Source organism: Sciurus carolinensis, chromosome 4 (genome assembly GCF_902686445.1).
Source record: "Sciurus carolinensis chromosome 4, mSciCar1.2, whole genome shotgun sequence".
NCBI lineage: Eukaryota > Metazoa > Chordata > Mammalia > Rodentia > Sciuridae > Sciurus > Sciurus carolinensis.
In genome coordinates, this window is record NC_062216.1 from 127290742 (window position 1) to 127315669 (window position 24928).

The following is a 24928-nucleotide window of genomic DNA, read 5'->3' on the forward strand; positions in this document are numbered from 1 at the left end:
CAAACTGATACCAACCTCAGGAAGAAGGGGGAATTTTATCAAGCCCTAAACTAGGGCCTCCTGGTGTTTCATTTTCTATCATTAATTACTTCCTAAAATGATTGAGAGCAAGAATTTCTAATCCCCTCCCCAGAGGTATGGTCTGGTTCTATAGTCCAGACAAAGACAACCTCACAGTAGCCCTCCATCTGTAGACATCTTTAAGTCTGCATCAATCAATCTTACACCAATAAGAGGAGAGACCCCAACAGCATCTCATATCAGTTACAGTTATGCCAAAATTAGCCTAAAGTTTTTTATCTTGCCTCTTCAAAGGTTTAAAAGTTTTGGAATCAACTCTAATGCACTGTCAGCTACCCAATAATCAACATAGCACTGATTATTGTTAAGGACTAAATTGATTCCTTCACATGAACTATTTCACTTAATTCAGCTATTGTAGGAGGGTTAAGTGAAATTGTTGAGACAGAAGCTCCAGATACCTAACCTTTCTCAATCTTGTCACCACTAAGTTCCAAAGCCACCAGAAATAATTTTATTATCTCTATTATCCTTGTTCATGTCAGTTTTTGTCCAAAGTCCAAACCTACAGCACACTCCCATGTACATTTCCTTTTATGACATGTTATGTATCAACTCACTGGGTTATCTGAAATTTGTAGTCCAGAACTAACCAAATTCATCATATCCACAACTTCCTGTTACACAAGTTACAGGAGCTCTCCACTAAGGACACTGGTTCCTTCCCCTGCACCTTCCTTGAGTGATGGCCATTTTTTCTCTTCCGTGTTTTGGGACCACCATACTGGTCTTCCAGTTTTTCTTTTACCATCAGATAATTTTCTACCTCAGTCTTTGCAAGAATAGTCCTCTCATCTGGAATGCAAGTGGGCTCCTCCCTGACAGGTCTTCCTCAAATGTTTTCTCTTCAATGAGATCAACTATACTCAGTCTATTTAAGCTTCTCAACCACCCACCCACCCAACTTACAGTATTCCCAATTCCCCATCCTGCTCGACTTTGTATTTTTTTCCATGGCACCAATCATTTTCTAACATACAGTGCAATTTACTTACGTAGTATTTTGTTTATGGTCCATCTCCCATTTGCTCTATTCCAAATTCCCCAAGAGCAGGGATTCTTGTCTATTTTTGTTGACTAAGGTATATGAAGCTGCTAGGCACATAGTATGTGCCCCAGTAAATGCTTTTTAAATGATAGAATGAACTCTTAACTACAATATTAGGAGGAAGACATAATTATTTCTCTTTTTCAGACAAGGATACTGAAGCTTAGAGAATATAAATAATTCGTTAAAGGTCACTCTACTTGCAATGGCGTAGCCCAAATTCCAATCTAGGTCTCTCCCTAGAACTAACACTCACTGTTCCACACCCAATAGTATTTGCCCATGGTAGATGGGAGATGGAAGATGGGGTAGAATAAATCTCTGTGTACCAAGCTAAGCAGATTCTTTTCATAACAGAAACTGAATTTCATGATGACATAATTAAACCTACACCTTGGGAAGATCATTCAAACAGGTGGAACAGTGAAAACCAACAAAATGCCAGTGGAGAGAAATATTTGATGGGGCCTAATGCTACTCCAAGATTTCCACAGCTAAAAGTGACTTTCTTCTTTCCATTAAATAGTATTCAGTTCAATCACCCCAGTCCTCACTTAGAAAAAAGTCTGATGCAGCATGAATAGTTGTGGAATTATGCTTTATTCAGATACATTAGGTATTGATAAACTGAACAAGTGAGTTACTTTACATTTGGGTGCAGTCACAGTTGTCAACGATATTCAGAAGCACCAGGTGTGAAATCTCTTGAGATGCCAATGTTATCAGGACATGGGTCACATCACCCGACACATTCAAGTGCTGTCTGATGTGCCATTAAAGCAGTGGCTCAGAATGCAGACATGTTCTTAAATAGGCAGTAACTGGATGGTACCATTTCATGTATAAGAGTTCCTTGTATAAATAAATGCACAACCCACAGGGTCTTACTTAGGTCAGCTGTTTAGATGGTCCCTTCCCTGAGATAAAGACTTTTAATCACATACTCTTCCCTAATTTTTCAGAAACAATAAAGGGTAAAGTGAAATAGTTACAGGATACAGGAATTATAAATAATACATATAATTAATACATAGATATTCATGTTCATTACATAAGTTGCTATTATAAATACTTTTTTGATGAGTCTAAAAATATATTCCCCATATAAATAATGTTAAATATTAATAAATAGATTTAGATTTTAAAATTCAAATATTGCAGGCATAAGGACTGTTATTTGGATGCTCTCCGACCCAGAATCGAAGACTGACTCCTTTTTCGCTTCCTTAGGGTAGATCTTGGTGACAGATCACTCATCACTTTGAAGAGCTCACTGATTGCTTTGCGCTGGACCTGCAGGTCATTTACCTAATGGGAAAGAACACAGCAAAATTAATTTCAGGCATACAAACCATCAGATTATTCTCCTTTTAACATCATGGTCACTGAAAATGGAATTATTCATTGTTAAAAAGATGATTCTGATTAGCAATATATTATCTTAATCTACCTTATTAACTTCTTCCACCATTAAGGCTAAAAGAATAACTGAATTGATAGTTGTGCAAAATTATGGTGGGTTACATCATATATCTCTAATTTTATTGCTACAGAATTCTCAAAATTATTTAGTAAAGAAAGACTGGAAGTAGTCTTAAAACAAAAAGGAGGGATTGAATCCTGCTCATGTAGTAACTCTGAGCCAGTTACTTAACCTTTGTGAACCTCTGTTTTCTCATCTAAACAGAAGAGATTGTTGAGATGACCATCAGTCTACTAATTCTGTCACCTTACACCTTGATCTGTCTTTGCTGTACATATCAGATGAGATCCTATAAACCACAGTTTCTCACTCTGGGTGGATAGCAGACTGACCTGGAGACCTAACAAAGAACTTAAAGACTGGAGCTTGAAGAAGAACACCTTGCTCTTGCCCAGTCACTGATGCCCCAGGTGATTCTGACACCCACCGCAGTATGAGAGCTACTAATATATTTTAATTCCTTTGTAAAACACCAAGTTCAAAACAGATGGTCAGTGTTACCATTTCCAGAATGGGATTAATAATAAATGGCAGTTGTGCTCACATGGCAACAAATGATTTACTTATATAGAACATTTGAAATTAGAATTTGCAACAATTTTCACTATACCCTGTCTTCTACACCAGCTAATTACACTATTTGATTTTATACTAACCAATAGAGCCATTTGGATGATTTCATAATTAATAAAATGAAAAACACTTATTTTCATCTTTTCTCTGCCACTCCATTTCTTTCTAATGCTGGAAACACTATTCCCAAGGGTGACTAGGGGGTATCTAGTCTACAGACTAATTATTAAAGGGCATAACATGCCTAATACATGCTCACAATTGAGCAAGGGATGGTGGTTAAGATCTCACTCAGTATTGCCCAGTATGAAATAGGAGATTTGAAGATTCCAGAAAGATGAAACCCAGAGATTTTTCTCACTTTTCAAGAACCAAATACTAGAATAGGAAAAAAAAAATTCTACCACCTATGCATTGTAGTGGCAAAAAAAAAAATTCAAAAATTCCAAGTGTACAAATCATCACCAAGAATCTAAGAAACTTGGATTCAAGATTAAACAAGTCAGGGTATGGGTTAGGAACAAGTGCTTTCTCAGTCTCTAGCCTGTGGCCCAAGGAAAACTGGTTCCATCTCTCCTTCAGTTCCTGAAAGCTACATGAACCCGGTGAGAAGCAAACCCAACTACAGTGAAAACTCTGCACAAATTCTAAGAGCAGAACTCATAGCAAGACTTCTGTCCCTCTTGCTCAAGACCATTGATTTTAAAGTCAAAGCCAAAGGATCCTCGAGGCTTTTGTCTTCTAGATAAAGTTTTAGAAAACATGATTTGTCTTTATACCTTAAAGTTGTCTTTATGCTTTTAAATTGCCATAATTTAAAGATCCAAGACAATTTCATGAGATAACACTTAGGAGCCTAAGGATTTCTCTAGCTGAGATATTTTAATATATGAAAGTTAATCAAACAACCTCTCAAAAGGTGTAACTTCTATCCCTTTTCCCCACTAAAAACAAGCAGTAAATATTCTCACTTCTAGTTAGGCTGCATAATCTGAGATGTTAACCAGAGACTACAGCATGATCACCTGGTGGCTCCTCAAAAGCTATAGCTCTCTCCTCTCTCATTTTCATCTTCTAACCACATCATTGTAGAATTTTAGAGAAAAGGAGATCATAGAACTTTTGTAGTGAACATAACAAGTTCCTCTCAATATGGGGAAATGGAGCACCAGCCAGACATGTGATTCATCTGAGGTCACAGTTGCTTAGTGGCCAAGTTGGGAGGAGAACAAAAATCTTCTCACTCACTCCCACATGTCTTTCCACTAAGACAAGCAGCCTTCCATCCAAAGTAAGAGAATTTCCATCACATGAACAAGGTGCAAAGAGAGACCTGCTTCTCCATACTCCTTGGTATGGCTTCACCTACTCCTTCCTGTCTGGATTTATCTATTCACCTCCTTGCACCATAGTTTTAATGCCTGTGTTTCTCGAAATGATACAGTTAAATGATTCCACACACTGATTTGATAGTTACCCAAAGCATGTGTGGAATGAGTAAGGAGGAGTTTCAGTCAGAGGTTCAAATCACAGATTTTGCCAGCTTTTAAGTAACTAATTTCTATTTTCTGACAATGAAATAGTCTGCAAATGAAATTAAAGAATTGAAATAGTCTCACCTGAATTTGAGACACCTTTAAGAAGTCCTCCAGTTTGCTGACACTGCTATTGAAGAACTTAACAATCAGGTCCTCCTTGATGGTGTCCATGCTCTTTTGGATGATCTTGTTGTTTTTTAAGTGTTCAAAGAGTTTGAAGTAGAAAGAGACAATTTGGCTCTGAATTACTTTTTGGTCACTCTCCTTGAGAGAAAAGAGCACGAAGAGAGGATGATGTTAGTTTAGCCATCAGAAAATAAATAACAGGAAAACCAGCCAAATGGGAATGTTCAACTTACTTCCTTCCAGTTATTCATAATATCCAAGAAAAGAGGCTCCCCATCTCCCACATCTGAAGTACTTGCATTCTGAGAAAAGAAAGGAAAATTGATTGATAATTTGTTCATAAATTATCCTAAAAGTATTTTCAAGCCTACTTAAAAACAAAAACAAAAACTGCAAAGTCATCACACTATAATATACTGCCCCCCTATGGTATAGTTTTCTCTAACATCTATCAGTTCCCTCATTTACAGTTTTACTATGTCAGCTTTAAACAGCTTCAAATAGGTGTGTGTGAAAAAGAGGTCTGATTTACATGGTAAGAATAAAAATCAATTGTGAATGTTTGAGCAATATAATAACTATAATTACAATAGCTAATTTTGGGAGAAATAAATAAATTATTTAAAATGCAAAAAAAAATTTTATTAATCATAAATAAAATTTTAAAAATTCATAAACCAAAAAGTTTAAAAATTCCTAAGCCAGAATAATAACTCCAAGAAAGTCTCAGTTAGTGACTGACTGAAGGTATAATTCATAGGTCATATAGATGGAACAGCAGAATTCCGAAATCATTTTTTGGAAAAAGAAAACATGTGTAAGAGACATTTTTATGCCAAATTTTTGAGGACTTCACCTTCTTTAATTTTAACAGATAGTTTCCTATTACTGCTTTTAGGGCTAACCATGACCTTTTACTGCCATTTTCATAAGAGTTTGAGAAATCAGAAACTATGGTCAATCATTTTTTTTTTTTAATATAGACCTGCTTGCTTTATCACAACTTAATGGAGGCTGGGGATGTGACTCATGATAGAGTGCTTGCCTAGCATGCACGAGGCCCTGGGTTCAATTCCCATCACAAAACAAAACCAAAAAAACCTTGATTAGATTCTCATCATAAAATTATCAATACAGTTATGCTTTTGGAAGATTCATATTCATGAATCCCCTCTAAGTCTCTATAGCAAATTGAGCAGAGGGTTAAAGCAAAATCTAAATTATTTAGTCAAGAAACATCTGTCAACTATTAGCAAAATACCACATCTTCTCAAAATGACTCTGGACTAGAGATGACAGCCTACCAGACACAAGTACAAGTCAACATTCAGTCATTTTCAGCGACAAACAAGCATTATGAAAAGGTCATACTTACAAAATATTCTTTTAAATTTTCTATTTCTTTATTAATTGAGGCTTGGGAGTAACAGCTGGAAGATCCCAAAATGATGCAGAGCTGAAAGGCCAAGAAATAACTTGTGTATTTCATTGTTTCGGAGAGAGTTAGGCCAACGATATCGTAATCAGTAGCTTCTGTATTAATCCGATCAGATCCAAAGGACTTGTCTGATCTTTCTCTCCTAATAGCTGATCTGAAATGATCAGAACAATGTACTGCCTCTCCTTTTGCTGCTGGTATTTATACCTAATTGAAGTCTCATCAGGATTACGTATTTTCACAAGTTTTTTAAGATGAGATGGTGACAGATAGGCAGGGATGCTAGTTAGTTTGTATTAATAACTATGGTTTGTGGCATTTTGGTGTTGTAGTTAGAGTTTCCTTTCAACTCCTTGGGTCCTTTGACTATGAGACAGACCCATTGTGCCCACCTGCGCCACTCTTGTGGGATCCTTTGAAAGCACTCTTACTTCACACCATTCAGGGACTGGAAATTTTTTTGCATCCCCCACCCCTTTTACCCTTGTAAAATGTTAACTCCTCATCCACAGGGCACATTGATCTTTGTTTGTGGTTGGGAACAAGTGAAAAAGGAAATTCTAGGGCCTCTCAAACCTTACAAAGGGGGAGCCTTTTAAAATTTTTCTTGCAAATGACCAGAAAGCAAGGAAAGAATATGGTTAAAGAAAACCAATGTGTGAGGAAGTCCTTCATTAGAGTTGGTTAGTGAAATATCCACCAGAAGTTTCAAATTGCCCTAGGTCAACATTGCCCAATAGAATTATAATACAAGTCACATAGGTGAATTTAAATTATCTAGTAGCCCCATTAATAAAAGTAAAAAAAAATGCAAAAATAAGTTTGTTGAAATGTTGTATTTAAACCAAGGTACCATTTCAATAAAAATCAATATTCTTGATTAAGAGGATATTTCACATACTTTTGTCACACTAAATCCTTAAAATCTGGTACACACAACACACCTCAATTTGCACTAGCCATATTTTGAAGGCACAATAGTTACATGTAGCTACAGGGTACTCTGTTGAACAACATAGCCTGAGACAATCAATTGTTCATTAATAACAGAGCAGGTTTTTATCTATTTTTTCCTCTCAAATTAAAAAAAAAAAATAGAAATTCCTCCTCGTCCCTTGGTAGTTTTTATTAAAAAAAAAAAAAATACAACACTTCAAGATGGTGCAGAAGGCCCTCCACTCTTTTGTTACAATCCAACTTGCCCTGTACTGTGTACATTAAAGTAAGGTGGTTATGGGTGCAGACTTCAGTCCTGACTCCATCTAGCTCTGGGACACCGAGTAAATGCCTTAAATCTTCTATTACTCAGTTTCCTTATGTATAAGATGGGCTTGATAATAGTGTGTCTCCTTCCTAACTTCAGTTGAAATTAGATCAGATAATACATATGAAGTGAAAAGAATTTTCTCCATGTATAGTAATCACTCAACTAAAGTTAACTAATATAATTCAGGCATGTGGAATGACTAGTCATTCCTAAAAGAAAAAGCATACTCTGAACTTTGCTCATACAGTATCTTTGACCTTGCATTCCCTTTCCCTTCATCTGAGCCCCTCAGACTGGTACCAAATCATCCAGTCCCAGCCTAAATATCATCTCCATGAGTTTTCCCAAAATTATCTTACTTAAAATTAATCTCACAATCTCCATACTGGTTTAACATTTGGTTTACACTCTATTTTTGTTTTTGATTCATCAGAAAAGGAGAGTTAGTTAGTCATATATTTTTCCATGTTCAATGAGTTTCTTAAAATCCATTGTTTCTATGACATCATTTTTCCCTAAAACATTTCAGCATAGAAATTTACTCACAGGCAGCACTGAATAAATGGATATTTGAATGTTTGCTTAAGGATTTATTCTGAGTTACATACTCTCAAATTATAATCCCAATGCAATCAGGCCTAAGCCAAACTACTTCTTAACTAAATAAGAATTTTTTTAGTTTATTTTTTCCATATTTTTATTGAAGCATGATAATTATACATAATAGTGGGATTCATTGCAAGATATGTGTATATATGTGTGTGTGTGTGTATATATATATATATATATATATATGCTATATATATATATATATATGCTATATATATAGCATATATATATATATATATATGCTACAACAATATAATTAGGTCAATATTATTCCCCAGGATTTTCCCTTTTACTCCCCTCCTCCTTCCTCCTGGGCCCTTTCCTCTATTTTCTTGGTCTCCCTTCCATTTTCATGAGATCCATTCTCACCTTTCTTTTCCTTTTTCTCTCTAACTTCCTCATATGAGAGAAAACATATAACCCTTGACTTTCTAATTTTGGCCTATTTTACTTAATGTAATGCTCTCAAGGTCCATCCATATCCCTGAAGATGATATAATTTCTTTTCTTCTTTATGGCTGAATAAAACTCAATTGTGTATATATACCACATTTTTTTATCCATTCATTCATTGATGGATGCCCAGGCTGTTTCCATGATTCGGGTGCTACACACGAGTGTGCATATATTGCTATAGTATGATGCCTTTAATTCTTTAAGATAGAGAAGCGATATAGCTGAGCCATATGGTGGTTCCATTCCTAGTCTTTTAAGGAACCTCTATTCTGATTTCCATAGTTGTTTACTAATTTACAATTCCACTAACAGTATAAAAATATTCCTGTTGCCCCATCCTTTCCAGCATTTATTATTATTTGTATTCATGATGAATGTCATTCTAACTAGAGTGAGATAAAATCTCAGTGAACTTTTGATTTACATTTTTCTAATTGCTAAAAATGTTGAATACTTTTTTCATATATTTATTGGCTATTTGTATTTCTTCTTTTGAGAATTGTCTGTTTAGTTCATTTGCCCATTTATAGATTGAGTTATTGTTTTATTGGCATTAAGTCTTCTTAGTTCATTACATTTTCTAGATATTAATTCTCCATCAGAAGAGTAACTATCAAACCTATTCTATAGGTTCTCTTCACATTCTTAATTGTTTTCTTTGCTGTGTGGTTTATTAATAATGTTAGAAATATGAAGCTATATGTCCTTTATGACTGGGACATTTCCTTGTATTATTTTTTGTTTTTTAAAAAGCCAGAAAGGTCTTTGAGGATCTATATTTCCAAAGAACAAACAAAATCAAAACTTATCTATAAGATGAGAGGTTCATGTTAAGCATGTGAAGAGTGTAGAAATTTCAATGCTGCACACAAAGCTCTTTTCTTATTCTCTGCGAAAATTATGATCCAGAGAATGTGTTTGTAGGGCAACACAGTGATGTGTGTCAAAGCCTTGAGACACACAGTAGGCACTCAGTACCTTCCAGGTAACCAATCAGTAAATGCTGAGTCACTGGATGGAATATTCCAAATTTCTGGAAAGGGCAAAAAATTGTTCTATTTACTTCTTGATTCATCCACTGGAATGTAGTGTTGGGAGAGAGGAGTTAAGAATAGTGGAATCCATAATAAAGAATTATATGTAGCCCTAGCACTTCTAATTTGAGAATGCCTGTTCAAAATTATAAATACATATTGAGAATATGTTTATGATATGACCAAATGCTTAGAGGTAGTAACCACATGGCTAAAATCAAAATCTAATGATTCTTGATCTCTTGACCAAGCACAGAATTATGAAATTATTGAGATTGTCTGTGGTCTATCTCTTCACTTTATAGATCTTTAAATCAAGACCCAGAGAAACAAAGTGATGTGTTTACATTCACCCACTATCCAATAAATTATTGTATGTGCCCCTAATTATGCTAGATATGTGAGTTCAAGTAATTAAGTTTAAGCTTTGTTTCCTAGGATTTCTCCCCAGAGAATTTGTGAGACAGTAGATACACTTTCGTTCCTTAAAAAAATAGTAAAAACTGAGAATAAAGGTTTTGAAATTATTGAGCCACCATCCCAGCAGACTGAACTTCATGGGCATGCAAACTATGCAGTCTGTCAGGACCTTGAACATGGAAAAACCCATATTTGATTTAATGCTCTGTTGTCACCATCTTGGAATTCTTAATAATTTTTTAACAAAGACCCCACAGTTGTACACTGGTTCCTGCAAATTATGTAGCTCATCTGCATCCCAGGCTGGATCTTCTATCAGGTTTTCATTTATGATTTTATGATTCTTTAGTTCAGAATGCTGTTAGTATAATAGTATATCCTTGTGATCTTTTCCTGTCTTGTCAACCTGCAAACAAAGAAATTTCTCTCTCTTTTCTGCCTGTAAAACACCTCATGTTATACATGCAAACTAGAGGTTTCACACTTTGCTGGTTCTACCAATAATGAGAATGCAGAAAAATCCACCACCAAGATATCCTTTAAAAGTTTTACAAAGCCACCAGGAGCCAAGGTGTGACAATATTACTAAAACAGAGGGGCAGAAAACTTTCTTTTTTCTCTTCAGCTAGACTTTCTTTCTGAAAACTGGCTATGGTTATGCTTTAGGCATCAGCAAGATTTCAAGCATATCTCGTGCTACCTATATGAACAGAGTAGGTAGTCAGATATAACTTACACATTGGTTACCCTTTTCCTCTGTGATCAGCAGTTACTTCCCTAGCACTCACAACCAAATGATCTCATCCAGACTTTGGTGCTGATTTCTTCCACTCAGAATGAGTCAATATCGGATCCATGCTCCCACGCTCTGTTGGCTCCTGGAACTCATGACGCCATGTGAGCCAAACCTTCGGAAGAAGCTTGTGACATATACAATGGAAGTCCACACGGAGTCAGATTTTCCCCACGGTTTGACACATAAAATCCTGTATGTTAAAGGAGAGTTTTCTGAATTCCCCTTTTTCTTTTGGGCTGGTTGGGCAACTTTGAAGTATGGATCGAAGAATATAGAACACATTATACTTCTGCAGTACAATCATCAATTTATAATATTCTCAATTTTATATCAGATGAGGTTGTGCATTGAAATCTAGAGATTTGTGGTCCTGCTTCACATGTCATGTTTTTGTTCCTTAAGAAATTTTAAATTACCTACTAAGTACTTGTCATAGCATTACCAAAGAAAAATGAAAGCTTTGTGGTGAAAGTATTTGTTTATATGCTAATTACAATCAGTTAGTATGTCCTCATTGAACACCTACTACCTGCCCATAGCCTCAGGGGTTTACAAATAAGCTATAGTGAGAGAATTTGGTGGGAGCATGTATTTACGTGTGGATAGCTAGAGTTAATCCCCTGCTCCAGTTACTGGATACAGATCCAGATTCTCTTTCTCTTCTCCGTGTATATTCTTATATAGGGTTAAAAGGACTTGTTTGTTATTAGTAAGAGAAAAAAACCCACATTTCTGACAAGTATACATTCCCTTATACTAATAATAGATGTCACCAATAAATCATGACATTCTACCCCATTATATCCAGCTACTAATAGATATTAAAACTGAAATCACCATACATACTACCTCATCAGGATTTCATCACCCATTTTGTACTCTTGAAGCAAAGGATTACTTGTTTGCCATGCCTCTTAGATTTCTCAGTGAGTTACTTCAATTCTGTTACAAAAAAGTAAAAGACGTGATCTCTTCCTCCAAGAAAATCTGTATTTGAGAAAAAAAATATAATGTGCAAAGTAATATAAGGGAAAGAACTTTGGCCTAAAAGAAAGAGTCCCAAACTCTGTTCCTAAGACCTGCTACTGATAGGATGTGGGATTTTTGAGCAAAGCCTTTACCCATGCCAGACACCTCAACTACCTCATCTTTAAAATGAAGTTAGATCCAGCAAATGATAAATTTCTTTCCATTTCTAACATTCCTTTTCTATGAATAAGATTAACTATAAGACATTTCTAAAGATACATAAGGTAGAGGATACAACTTATACAGGAATTTAAAGAGAAATAATTCTCTGAATGAGAGGAAAGTTGGAGGATTTCACTGATGACTTAAATTTTCAATCTAGATTAAATTTCAACTTTAAATTTTAATTAAACTTTAAAAAATACATAGAATTTTAAGAACAGATGAGGAATAATGCTTTGAACTTATACCAAAACCTCCAGGCCATATGACTTTTTTCCCTAATGATCTCAAGGTGTGAGTTTTTCTCTAGGTATCCTCAGGAATGGCTCTTTTCCAAGGGATATTTACTACTCTATCCTCTGTCATAAAAGTTCCTTACAACAGACTGGCAGATTCATATTTTTCCCTAGGAAATCCCAGAATTCCTTGGCAGGGAAACTCTGAATCCATGGTGATCTTAATCCATATTAAGTTTTTTCTTCATCATTATTACAGTGTCCCCAGTTCCCAAACCTATTCATGAAGTACCTGAAATAACTTTCCATCCATTAATTTTTTTGATGGAAATAGTTAAAAAATTATATAGAATCTTTCAAATGAAAAAAACAAACAGTGCAGTGGCTCACATCTATAATCCTAGCAGCTTGGGAGGCTGAGGCAAGAGGATTGTAAATTCAAAGCCAGTCACAGCAACTGAGCAAAACCCTAAGCAATTCAGGGAGATCCTGTCTCTGAATAAAATTTAAAAAAGGGCTGGGCTGGGGCTCAGTGGTTAAGTGCTCCTGGGTTCAATCCCCAGCACCCCCCCCCCAAAAAAAAGAACATAAGAAAAACAGCACCTACAATTTCACTACTCATAGGCAAACACTATAAGCATTTGACACAAATTGCTTCATATTTTGCTGTGTTCTAACACAAGTGTCTGTCACAAAATCACTCCCCAATAAATTTTTGTGGATTGACTAAATGAGGCAAAATAACCTAGTGGTTAAGTCCAAAGTTTCTGAAGTTAGGTTGTGTATGTTCAATCGTGATTTTGTTTCTCAATGATGATTTTAAATAAGTTGCTTGCTTCATTTTACTTTGGTTTCCTCATCTATAAAAAGTTGATATAAATAGCAGGTGTCTCAAAAGATTAGATGAGTTTAAATTATGTCTAGTGCGATTTCAATAAATGTTCTGTCAATGTTACGAGTGTCTTCCAATATCCAGATCTAGGCTCCTTCCTAGCACAGGCAATAAAACACATCACAGCCTCCTTTAGTTAAATTGTGTCTTGTGATTTTTTTTCTGGCCAATCAACTCTGAGCTGAGGTAATGTGTGTCACTCCTGGGCTACGACAAAAATAGACCCCTGGGAATCCTTCCAGTCCTCTCTTCCCTTGCTGCTGTAATGGTGGTCAAACATTTGAGGAGATAAAACATGGTTCATTGAATCATATTACCTCTACTTTCTCTCAGAACCCCTAAAATAGTAGTAAAGACATAAATAATGCTAAAAAGACAATGAAAAAAAAAAAGAATGAGATATAGCAAATGACAAATGTCAGTAAAATTATAGAAGATAGAAAGAAGACAAGTTGACTTCAACTGTAGATTTCTCCACTGTCTACTGTGTCAAGTACCTGAATAGAGGAATTCAACAAAGGGAAAGGTCACACTGAAGGTCAACAGAAGATTTGGAAATTGGGATATCCATCATCTATGAAGGAAGAAGTTCAGGGCAAGGTTGGAAATAGGACAATTTGTTGGAAATATGTATACAATGTAGTCAGATTCCTTCTAGTTCTCTCAATCAGGCCACCATTCCATTATATCTTGTTTAAAGACTGGAAGTTTACCTTCTAGCAAGGTTCCAAATACCTAACACAGCTGAGAAAGAAATGAGTAACCTTATAATAGTCGGAGTTAATTAAAGTTGTCATATTGGGCAGTGAGATCACTAGGCTTCCATAATGCTACCAGGTTTGTATCCCTCAAGCAGGTAACTAGAGAATTCCTCTCCAGGAAATGGTCAGTCCTAAATATACCAACAGGGTTTCTCCCAAGGAAATTCATATTTCAAGCATCTCCCTACCTGAAGACTTGTAAGTCAAGAATCTCCATTTATGCATGTAGTATACCAAATCCAACAAACAGGACTCAATTACACAACACAACAATACACCATGGCCAAAATGCCCTTCAGAAAATACTTTAGGATTGATTATGAAGTTCAAAAAGAAACATAGAAAAATAAACTTGAAGGTAACAGCAGTAAGGCAGAAGAAAAAAACAATACAGAGGGGAAATTTAAGAGAGAGAGACCTCGAATGAAAGAATTCAAAGAGAAAGCACGTGGAACTTAAAGCTGTAACTTAAGTTTAAAATGCAATAGATGGGTTGAAAGATAAAGTGATGTGTGTGAGTGTGTGTGTGTAAGTAAATCATAATGTTTTATTGTAGGAAGTTTATAGATACCATCTGAAATGGGAAAAATTCAGTGTAAGTATTTTTCTTTTATATACTGGAAATTGAACCCAGATGCACTTTACCACTGAGCTGTTGTGCCCAAAGGCTTGAGACCCCACAAGGACCACCAGAGACCACGATCAATGCAAGCAGCAAAGAGTCATTTATTAGCGAGTTCGAACCCGGTCCTCTGCGTCCTTAATCAACGACGCTAGGAGAGAGGCCCCGAGCCCTCGTCAGCAGGGTTTTTATAAGGAAAAGCAAGCAGTTTTACAGTGTTCTTCTAATTGGCTAACATTCGAACAGCTAAACCTCCCCTGGTTGGGTCCGGTCAATCTATTTGATTTTCATTGGGTCCGGCCAGAACTGGACGGTCCTAGAGGAAGAAGGGGGGAGGGAACAGGTGAACTATTCAGGAGCTGAGTCGGGGCTAGGCCCTGCTCTCGTCCTTGACGGATAAGGTCTCCAGGCAGCTGCACATTCCTTGGACAATTATCTCTTAATAACCTTGGTAAGAACAGGGGCCCTGCAGTCCTGTCTGTCCTTGAGGCAACCCTGCTCTCAACATTCCCCCTTCCCAAGAACATTTAGAGAGCCAATCTTGGGTCTCTATTGTTCTAATTCCTGCTGCTTAATGGGCTGGTACTGGGCTTTTAGCACCATTAGCTGCACTGTATTTATTCTATTCTTAACATAAGCAATTAACTTATTGATTATACAAGGTCCTACAGTTAAGGTTAGTAACAACAACAATAGGGGTCCTATCATAGCGGACACCAGAGTAGTTAACCAAGGGGAAAAATTGAACCAGGATTCAAACCAGTTCTGGCTAGCTTCCCGTTCTTTCTTTCTGTTTGCTAGTCCTTCTCTTACTTTTGCCATGTTATTTTTAATTATTCCAGAGTGATCTACATAAAAACAGCATTCTTCTCCCAGGGCTATGCACAAGCCCCCTTGTTGTAAGAATATTAAATCCAAACCTCTTCTGTTTTGTAAGACCACTTCAGCTAGGGAGGTTAAAGATTGTTCTAAATGCGAGATGGAATCTTCCAACCGCTCCATGTCTGCATCTATTGCTGCTCTTAGATTAGAGTAATATCTGTTCTGAGTAACTAAGGAAGCTACTCCAGTTCCTAACCCTCCCAAGCTAGCTCCGAGCAGCAGACTAAGAGTTAATGTGGTAATAGGTTCTCTTTTTTTCCGAACAAGTTTCTGTTTTAGGCCCCATCCTTGTTCAATCAAGGTCATAAAACTTTTGTACTCATGGTAAATTAGCCGCGGAACCAATCTGACTAGAACACAGTAATCCTTTGACTGTTTTAACACACTCCAGTGGACGCAGGGGGTGAGTCCAGAGGAGCAAGCCCACCAAATATCGTTGTGGGGGATTATAAAAGAATTCTCTTCCTCCGGTTGGATTTTCCATGTCAAACGACAGAGGGATCGGCTGGCATAGGGCACTGCTCCTAAACAGAGCCCTTGCCCTGACACTTGTTCTAGGGTTAGGGACTGTGTAGATCACCAGCGGCAATCCTGGAGCTGGGTGGAGGTAGTAACATGCGCTTGCACTGCTACTCCCTCATAATAAGGGGGAACAGTGTCATAGCAGAGCCAGCAGGACCTGGTCCAATTGGGATAGGTGGCATTGAGCACTAGGAAGGACCGAGACAAAAGGCTCAGAAGGGGATGAGCTTCCGTTAGAATTGAATCCACAATTGACTGTGTATGGGGTTGGTTAGTTCTTAAGTAGGGGGTACTTAAGGAGTGGGTGGTCAGTTGTGGGGTATTTGGGAGGCTAGTAACTAATTTAATAATTTTCGGACCTCCAGTGGGGGGAATGACTGGAACTCTTTGGGCCGGAGGGTGTAAAATAAGGTTAGGCCCTAAGGGCTGGGTGAAAAACTTTATAACCATCCGAACAGTGAACACTATCCCCATATCAGGTCCCTCAGCATATAGGCGCAACCCCCAGGATCGGGTTCTCATCCACTGTTTATCCTGCCTTCCCTTATCAGTAAAGGTGATGGAGAGGTGGTTACACCTATTATTACATGAAACTGTTTTTTTTTTCTCGCTTGACTTCAATCAGGTCCCGAGAGGCTTTTATCCAATAAGCCTGCCCTGTAGTTTCACATCCCCACTTAGCACAGAAATAAGATTCCTCCCCTCCACATTCTTTCTGGTGGGAATAACCAGGACATACGTAGAAGGGGAGGCGTTGAAGTTCTTCCCTCCCACGGGTATGAGCACAGTTAAAGTTTCTTGTTTTCCCACTAACTGCATCTGTAAGGGCCCGCTTACTTAGATGTAATCCTTCGTCAACGCTGATAGTGCCTGTTCCCACTGAAAAAGCCCCATTTGCTAAAGTGCAAAGGTCTACTTGCAGTTCAGGCCACCATGTCCATAAAGGGTGGTGTTCAGTCACAGTCAAGCTGGGAACTTTTGCCGTTGGGTTTGATATCTCCCAGGTGATTTCATAAGGCTGATATGGGCTAAAGTTGGTGGCTCCAAAAACTGGAGCCGCAGCTATGGTTGTGGTCAGAACAAAAGAACAAAGCAAAAGCAAGAACATATTTACAGCCTATGGCGGCAAAGCTTGATCTTTAGTGGGTTGTCCTTAGACCTGTCCACTCTCCAGGCAGAGTCGTCTAGGGCAGGAAGCACGATGTCAGAAAGGGGTTCAGCCAATTTGACGTGGGTGTGATGAATCCAGGAGGCGATACCGTCGACTTTGAGGGCGGTGGGTGTAGTCAAAATGACCATGTAGGGGCCCTTCCACCACGGTTCCAAGTTGCTCTGTCGATGTCGCTTCACCAGGACCCAATCACCCAGGTGGAAGTTGTGAGGAACAGGAGGCGGGCCTGACTCGTACAGACTTTTGAGCTTAGGCCAGACTTCTCTGTGGGCCCTCTGCAGGGCCTGGAGGGAAGATAAAAGTTCAAAATCATCTACATTTTCTTCTTTTAACAGCCGCTCAGCCAGATCAGGGAGTATTGGAGGTGGGGTCCCAAACATGATTTCATAAGGGGTGAGTCTCATCTTATAGGGAGAATTACGCACCCGATATAGGGCATAGGGAAGGAGAGCCACCCAGTTACCGCCAGTCTCCAGGGTTAATTTGGTTAAGATCTCTTTTAAAGTTCTGTTCATTCTCTCTACCTATCCTGAGCTTTGGGGTCGATAAGCACAATGCATTTTCCAATTTGCCCCAAGTACCGAAGCCAGCCCCTGACTTACCTGTGAAGTAAATGCTGGCCCGTTGTCAGACCCTATCATCACAGGAAATCCATACCTTGGCAGGAGGTCCTCTAAGATCTTTTTAGCCACTGTCTGTGCCGTTTCCCGCTTGGTGGGGAATGCTTCAACCCATCCTGAAAAAGTATCTACAAAAACTAATAGATATTTATACCCATACCTTCCAGGTTTTACTTCAGTGAAATCAACTTCCCAATATGCTCCTGGCCTATCCCCCCTTAATCTATTTCCTGATTCACACTTGTTATATCCAGCATTTGTTAACTTACAAACTCTGCAATTTTTGACAATTTGTTCTATCTTATTTTGCACACCTTTAATTCTTATTCCTGCTTGTAGCACCAAGTCCTGTAATTTCCTTGTCCCCATGTGGGTGGACATGTGTCCCCATGTCCGGTGGAGCCTGCACAACACTTTTTGCCCCATCAGTTCTGGAAGTATTATCCGATTTTCAGAGTCTTTCCACCATCCATCTAAGCATTGGGCTAGTGGTTGTTGGTGAATCCATGATAAGTCCTCTTCCGTGTAGGTTGGGTCTTTTGGGAGGGTTCGTGGGCCAGAGTCTGGGAGTTGAGCAACCGTGATCACGTCTCTCTGGAGGGCTACGTTACGTGCCACCTTGTCTGCCAAGCAGTTGCCCCTTGATACTGGATCAGATGGTTTTTGATGCCCAGGGCAGTGTACGATAGCCAGTTTTTTTGGTAACCAGAGGGCGTCTATCAGGGACACAATTTCCTCCTTGTTTTTAATAGATTTCCCTTCTGCAGTCAGCATTCCCCTTTCCCTGTAGATAGCCCCATGGATATGAGCAGTTGCAAAGGCATAACGACTGTCCGTGTATACAGTCAATTTTTTGTCTTTTCCCAATGTTAGTGCCTTAGTCATGGCTATCAGTTCTGCCTTCTGGGCAGAGGTGCCCATTGGTAGGGGCTCAGCCCAAATTACCTCTGTCTCAGTCACTACTGTTGCACCCGCATACCTTTGACCCTGATGTAGAAAGCTGCTCCCATCTGTGAACCATACTGCATCTGCATCAAGCAGCAGATGATCTTGCAGATGAACCATGAACCTGGGCTAGGATTTCCGAGCAGTCATGTATAGGTGAGTCCAGATCAGGGTCAGGAAGCAATGTAGCAGGGTTGAGGGCTGAGGGTGCCTGAAAAATAATTCTGAGAGGATTAAGCAATAGGCTCTGATAATGTGTGAGCCGAGCATTACTGAGCCACAGATCTGGAGGTTGTCTCAAGATTCCTTCAATAGCGTGTGGAGTGATCACATGTAATTCTTGTCCCATTGTTAATTTATCAGCATCTTTTACCATTAAGGCTGTGGCTGCAATCATACGTAGGCATGGGGGCCAGCCCGCAGCCACTGGATCCAGTTTCTTTGACAGGTATGCTACCGGTCTCCTCCAGGGGCCTAGGTATTGAGTTAAGACTCCTTTTGCTATCCCTTTACTTTCATCTATATAGAGGGAGAACGGTTTAACGACATCGGGAAGCCCCAGAGCTGGGGCTGACAATAGGGCATCCTTGATTTGTTGGAATGCTGTATCTGCTTCTGTTGTCCAATTGAAAGGCTGCTTGTCTTTTGTGGCCTCATACAGTGGTTTTGCTAGTTCCGCAAACCCTGGAATCCAGAGTCGACAGAAGCCAGCTGACCCGAGGAATTCCCTTACTTGGCGTGGGGACTGGGGTTTTGGGATTCTTAAAACAGTTTCTTTGCGGGCTGGGGTCAACCATCGTTTACCTTCTCTTAGGAGATAGCCTAAGTACGTTACCTCGGGTCTGCAGATTTGAGCTTTCTTTGCTGACGCCCGATATCCCAAGGTGCCCAGTGTCTGGAGTAGATTTTCTGTTCCTTGGATACATTCATCCCGGTTTTCTGCAGCTATAAGGAGATCATCTACATATTGTAACAAGGTTAGGTTGGGATGTTTTTGCCTGAACTCACCCAAGTCTTCGTGTAGAGCTTCGTCAAACAGGGTGGGAGAATTTTTGAATCCCTGCGGCAGTCTCGTCCAAGTAAGTTGTCCATTGATACCCCCGTCAATGTCTGTCCATTCAAAAGCAAATAGCTCTTGGCTCTTTGGAGCTAGAGGCAAGCTGAAAAAGGCATCTTTTAAATCCAGCACCGTATACCATTGTCTGTAAGGAGGAAGCGCACTCAAAAGTGTATACGGATTAGGCACAGTAGGGTGTATGTCTGCCACCCTTTTGTTTACTTCCCTTAGGTCCTGAACTGGGCGGTACTCGTTCGAGTTGGGCTTCTGTATTGGAAGCAGAGGGGTGTTCCATGCCGATTGGCAAGGGCGTAGAACTCCTTGACTCAGCAGTCGCGGAATATGGGGGGTTATTCCTGTTCGAGCTTCCCTGGGCATGGGGTATTGTTTAACCCTAACAGGGTTAGTTCCTGGTTTTATTTCTATATAGAGGGCAGGCCAATGTTTAGCTAACCCGATTCCTCCAGTTTCTGCCCAGGCATCTGGGAACCGCCGTACCCAGTCTGCAATGTTTTTATCAGGGGAGTGCGGTTGCTGGTGTAACCGATATTCATCCTCCAAAGTAAGAGTTAGCATAGGTAACAATTTCCCAGATCCATCAGTTACCTGGGCACCTTCGGGGTGAAAATGAATTTGGGCCCCGATTTTGGTTAATAAGTCTCTTCCCAACAAGGGATAGGGGCTGTCGGGTATGACTAAGAACGAGTGGGACACTTTTCCCGTTCCCAAGTCTACAGTTCTTTTGGTTGTCCAAGGGCACTTTTTAATCCCTGTAGCCCCTTGCACCCATGAGGTGCTTGTTGATATCTCTCCTCGAGGGTCAGTCAAAGCTGAATATTGAGCTCCTGTATCCACCAAAAACTGCACTGGAGTCCCCTCCACTTTCAGAGTTACCCTAGGTTCGGGGAGGGGTTCCGAACCCCGTCGCCCCTAATCGTGCATTTCATCTTGGGTGACCAGGACCAATGGACTCCTAGGTGTCCATTTACTATCTCTGGTTCTATGGTTTCTCTTTCTAGGGCAATCTTTAGCCCAGTGGCCTTCCTCCCTACAGTAGGCACACTGATTTCGACCCAGATCATGCGCTCTGGAGTTTCCAAGTGGTGGTCGATTACTTGGGAGTCTGTTTCCTTCTTTCTCTGCTCTCCCTCCCTGCACTGCTACTGTTAATGCTTTGGTTATTTCCCTAGTAGCCCTAAGCTGCTTTTCCTCTGGTGCATCTCTGTTATTGAATACCCGCTGAGCTATTCTCATTAAGTCTTGAATGCTTTTCCCTTCTAAATCCTCTATCTTTTGTAACTTACGCCTTATGTCCGGTGCTGCCTGGTTAACAAAGCTCATTACTACAGCTGCCTGATTCTCTGGGGACTCTGGATCCATAGGAGTATACTGTCTAAATGCCTCCATTAATCTTTCTAAATAAGCTGAGGGTGATTCCTGTTTTTCTTGCATGACTGAATACACTTTGGCCAAATTAGTGGGTTTACGAGCTGCTGCTCGGAGACCCCCCATTAGAGTCTGGTGATAAACCCGGAGTCTCTCCCTACCTTCAGCCGTATTGTAGTCCCATTCATCTCGCGGGGGCCTGGACAAAGGGAAAGAAGCATTAATTAAGTCAGGGTTTACAGTAGGTTGTCCATCGTCTCCAGGAACCAACTTTCTGGCCTCCATCTGAATTCTTTCACGTTCCTCGGTTGTGAACAGAATCCGGAGTAGCTGTTGACAGTCATCCCAAGTAGGCTGATGAGTGAACATGACACTATCTAAAAGGGAAATTAAATCTTTAGGGTTGTCAGAAAACTTAGCATTTTGATTTTTCCAATTATATAAATCACTCGTAGAGAAGGGCCAATATTGAAGCTGGGGATTGCCAGCATTATCTGGTGGCCCAGTTTCTCGGAGCAGCAGAGCGATTGTGGAGTCTGGAGTTTCTGGTTGGGAGGGGCCGGCTGCTTGTTGGGCTCAGCTCCGCGTTCGTCTTGCCAGCCCTCCCGAGCCAGTTTTTTCTTCCTCATTTCCTGTTGCAGCCGCTTCTCTCTGTTCTGCCCCCTCCAGTCCTGGGTCCTGAGGAGAAATAGGGGCTTGCATATAAGGAGGAGGATTAACAAGAAGGGGGTCTGGATCTTCCTCCGGGAGAATAGGGTAGGGAGCTGTGGGTTTTTCTGACAAATCTAACTTCTTTAAGGCAAGCATCTTAGTTGTAGGGGAGGGCGGTGGTGGTAGGAAGGGAGAAAGCCAGATTGGAGGGTTATTCTCTACTAAATCTTCCCAGGTTATAATGTAGGGGATTTGAGCTGGGTGGCCAATTTTTCCTGATTGGAAGATTTTATTTTTGATCTTACGGATAGTTGGAAGGTGGAAGTTTCCCTCTGGGGGCCATCCCACTTGAAAGGTGGGCCAGTCCGACTTGCAAAAAGTTATAAGTTTTCTTTTACTGATTTCAACTGACAAATTACGTGCTCTGGCTTGAACCTCCTCAAAATGGCTGACCATAATGGTCAAAGGAGTACTATGGGTTTGGCCCATCTCTATAGCAATTAAGTATCCAACTATCGAGAGGAGGAGAGATGTAAGGGTTAGATAAAAAAGAAACAGGGCCAGGTGACGCCGATGTGGGTTGGAGATATCGTCACAGCAGAGAGCTGCCGCTGGTCGTCTATCCGGTTGAAAACCTGTTTCCTGTATAATTCCAAAAGGATGGAATGAATTTGACCATTGATTAGTACTGCTCCTTTCTATCAGGAGATCTATAGACCCGTTTTCCTCCAGATTGGAGGTGTGAAGTTTGAGAGTGAGGAACGGTGGATTGTAACAGACTAACACAAAGAAGAACTTAATAGAAGGCAGGAGTAAAGACCATATAATACAATACACAAACAGACAACCACGTAACGCGCCGAGTCAAAAATTGGCTAGCTGGTATTTTGTAGTTTCCCAGGTGCCACACAAAGCCCAAATGGGACAAAGAGTTAACCAGATGCGGCCAGTCGTCCGAATGCAATACTGAAGCTGCTCAGAAGCAGCGCAGACTCTGCTCAGAAGTGACAAATTCACCCAGAATGCAGCACAACCTGCTCAGAGTGCAGCACAAGCTGCTCAGAAGTGACAAATTCACCCAGAATGCAGCACAAACTGCTCAGAGTGCAGCACAAGCTGCTCAGAAGTGACAAATTCATCCAGAATGCAGCACAAACTGCTCAGAATGCAGCACAAGCTGCTCAGAATATGACAAGAATGTCACCAGATGCGACGAATCGCCAGAATGCAGCACCAGCTGCTCAGATGTGACAAATGTCACCAGATTGCAGCACAAGCTGCTCAGAATGTGACAAGAATGTCACCAGATGCGACGAATCGCCAGAATGCAGCACCAGCTGCTCAGATGTGACAAATGTCACCAGATTGCAGCACAAACTGCTCAGAATGTGACAAGAATGTCACCAGATGCGACGAATCGCCAGAATGCAGCACCAGCTGCTCAGATGTGACAAATGTCACCAGATGGGTCGAGGGGACGTCTCCCGAGACCCTGCTGGGGTCCTATAGCGCGTCCGCCAGGACTGTGCCAGCCCAGAACCAGAGCCTGCAGGCAATTCAGACCAGAAAACACACGGCAATGCCTTACTCACCGGTGGAAGATGTCACTTATGACTCTATGATCAGGTGTCTGGGTGGGCTTGGGGATCCCGGACGAGCCCCCATATGTTGTGCCCAAAGGCTTGAGACCCCACAAGGACCACCAGAGACCACGATCAATGCAAGCAGCAAAGAGTCATTTATTAGCGAGTTCGAACCCGGTCCTCTGCGTCCTTAATCAACGACGCTAGGAGAGAGGCCCCGAGCCCTCGTCAGCAGGGTTTTTATAAGGAAAAGCAAGCAGTTTTACAGTGTTCTTCTAATTGGCTAACATTCAAACAGCTAAACCTCCCCTGGTTGGGTCCGGTCAATCTATTTGATTTTCATTGGGTCCGGCCAGAACTGGATGGTCCTAGAGGAAGAAGTGGGGAGGGAACAGGTGAACTATTCAGGAGCTGAGTCGGGGCTAGGCCCTGCTCTTGTCCTTGACGGATAAGGTCTCCAGGCAGCTGCACATTCCTTGGACAATTATCTCTTAATAACCTTGGTAAGAACAGGGGCCCTGCAGTCCTGTCTGTCCTTGAGGCAACCCTGCTCTCAACAGAGCCACATCTCTAGCCCCTTTTTGTTTTTTATTTTGAGACAGAGTCTTGCTAAATTGCTTAGGCCTCACTAAACTTTAGGACTGAACTTGAATTTGCCATCTTCCTGCCTCAGTTTCTCATGTTGTTGGGATTACAAGCTCACGCCGCCAGTATAAGAAATTGTAGTGATGTAGAATTAAGTAGAAATTGGACTAAAAACTGAAACTAAACAAAACGAAAGTGACTTCCAAAGAGAAATGTGGTTCAGGAATGGAAATGCATGGACCAGAAAACTACTAACTTTTCATTATAGGCCTTTTGTTATAAGATTTTGTTATTTGTAAAATTTCAGAGTCCCCACGACCACCTTTCTTAACCAACTGCAACTTTGAAGATCTCCAAGAGCACTCATGTTCTATAGTTTGTTACAAGGACTCACAGAACTCAGCAAAGTCCTTATGTTTATGATTATGGTTTTTTACAACACAAGAACACAGGTTAAAATGGGAGAGGAAAGAAGCTTATAGAACAGGGTCCAAGATTAGAGCCTTCAGTTGTCCTCTGCCAAACTGGCAGTGGACAGTGCCAACTTTTCCTCGTAGTAATGTCCAATAATATGCATGGAATACTACTCACCAGAGAAGCTCTGCCAAGCCTTCGTGTTCAGAGATTTTATTGAATTTTCTCACACAGACACTGTTAGTGACGCGCATGTCCCACCTTGTTCTCCAGCACTTCCAGAGGCTAGTCTAATAGTTTGTAAACCAAACCATAAATTACACCATAAATTACATTGTAATCCCCCACCATAAATTACATTGTTAGCATAGACTATCAACATGGCCTGCTACCCACAGGTAAACAAGGAGGATCTTGTCAGATAGGAAATACCCAGAACTTACAATTTATATCCCAGAACTGAAGGCAAGATCAAACCTCTCTTTGGACAAAATTAGTATTTTATTGTGCATTGCCTGTATTTTTTCTTTTATACAGTATG

At 40.2% G+C, this 24928-nt stretch overlaps 2 protein-coding genes across 2 annotated transcripts; both read right to left on the reverse strand.

Moving 5' to 3' along the window:
• Nucleotides 1–1737: 1737 nt before the first annotated feature.
• On the reverse strand, nucleotides 1738–6356 carry Ifng (interferon gamma). Its single transcript, XM_047550571.1, has 4 exons — nucleotides 6225–6356; nucleotides 5083–5151; nucleotides 4805–4987; nucleotides 1738–2437 (listed from the first exon to the last, which is right to left on the reverse strand). The coding sequence occupies exons 1-4, from the start codon at nucleotides 6336–6338 to the stop codon at nucleotides 2303–2305; spliced, it is 501 nt and encodes a 166-aa protein (XP_047406527.1). The 5' UTR covers nucleotides 6339–6356; the 3' UTR covers nucleotides 1738–2302.
• Nucleotides 6357–17784: 11428 nt separating this feature from the next.
• Nucleotides 17785–24641, reverse strand: LOC124982936 (uncharacterized; the record flags this gene model as incomplete). The annotated part of the gene is given in 6 exon segments (XM_047549794.1): nucleotides 17785–18826; nucleotides 18828–19864; nucleotides 20267–20382; nucleotides 21316–21508; nucleotides 21604–21832; nucleotides 24565–24641. Coding segments are annotated over 6 exon segments (2694 nt in total), but the record flags the coding sequence as incomplete, so codon positions are not given.
• Between the last annotated feature and the right edge of the window lie 287 nt (nucleotides 24642–24928).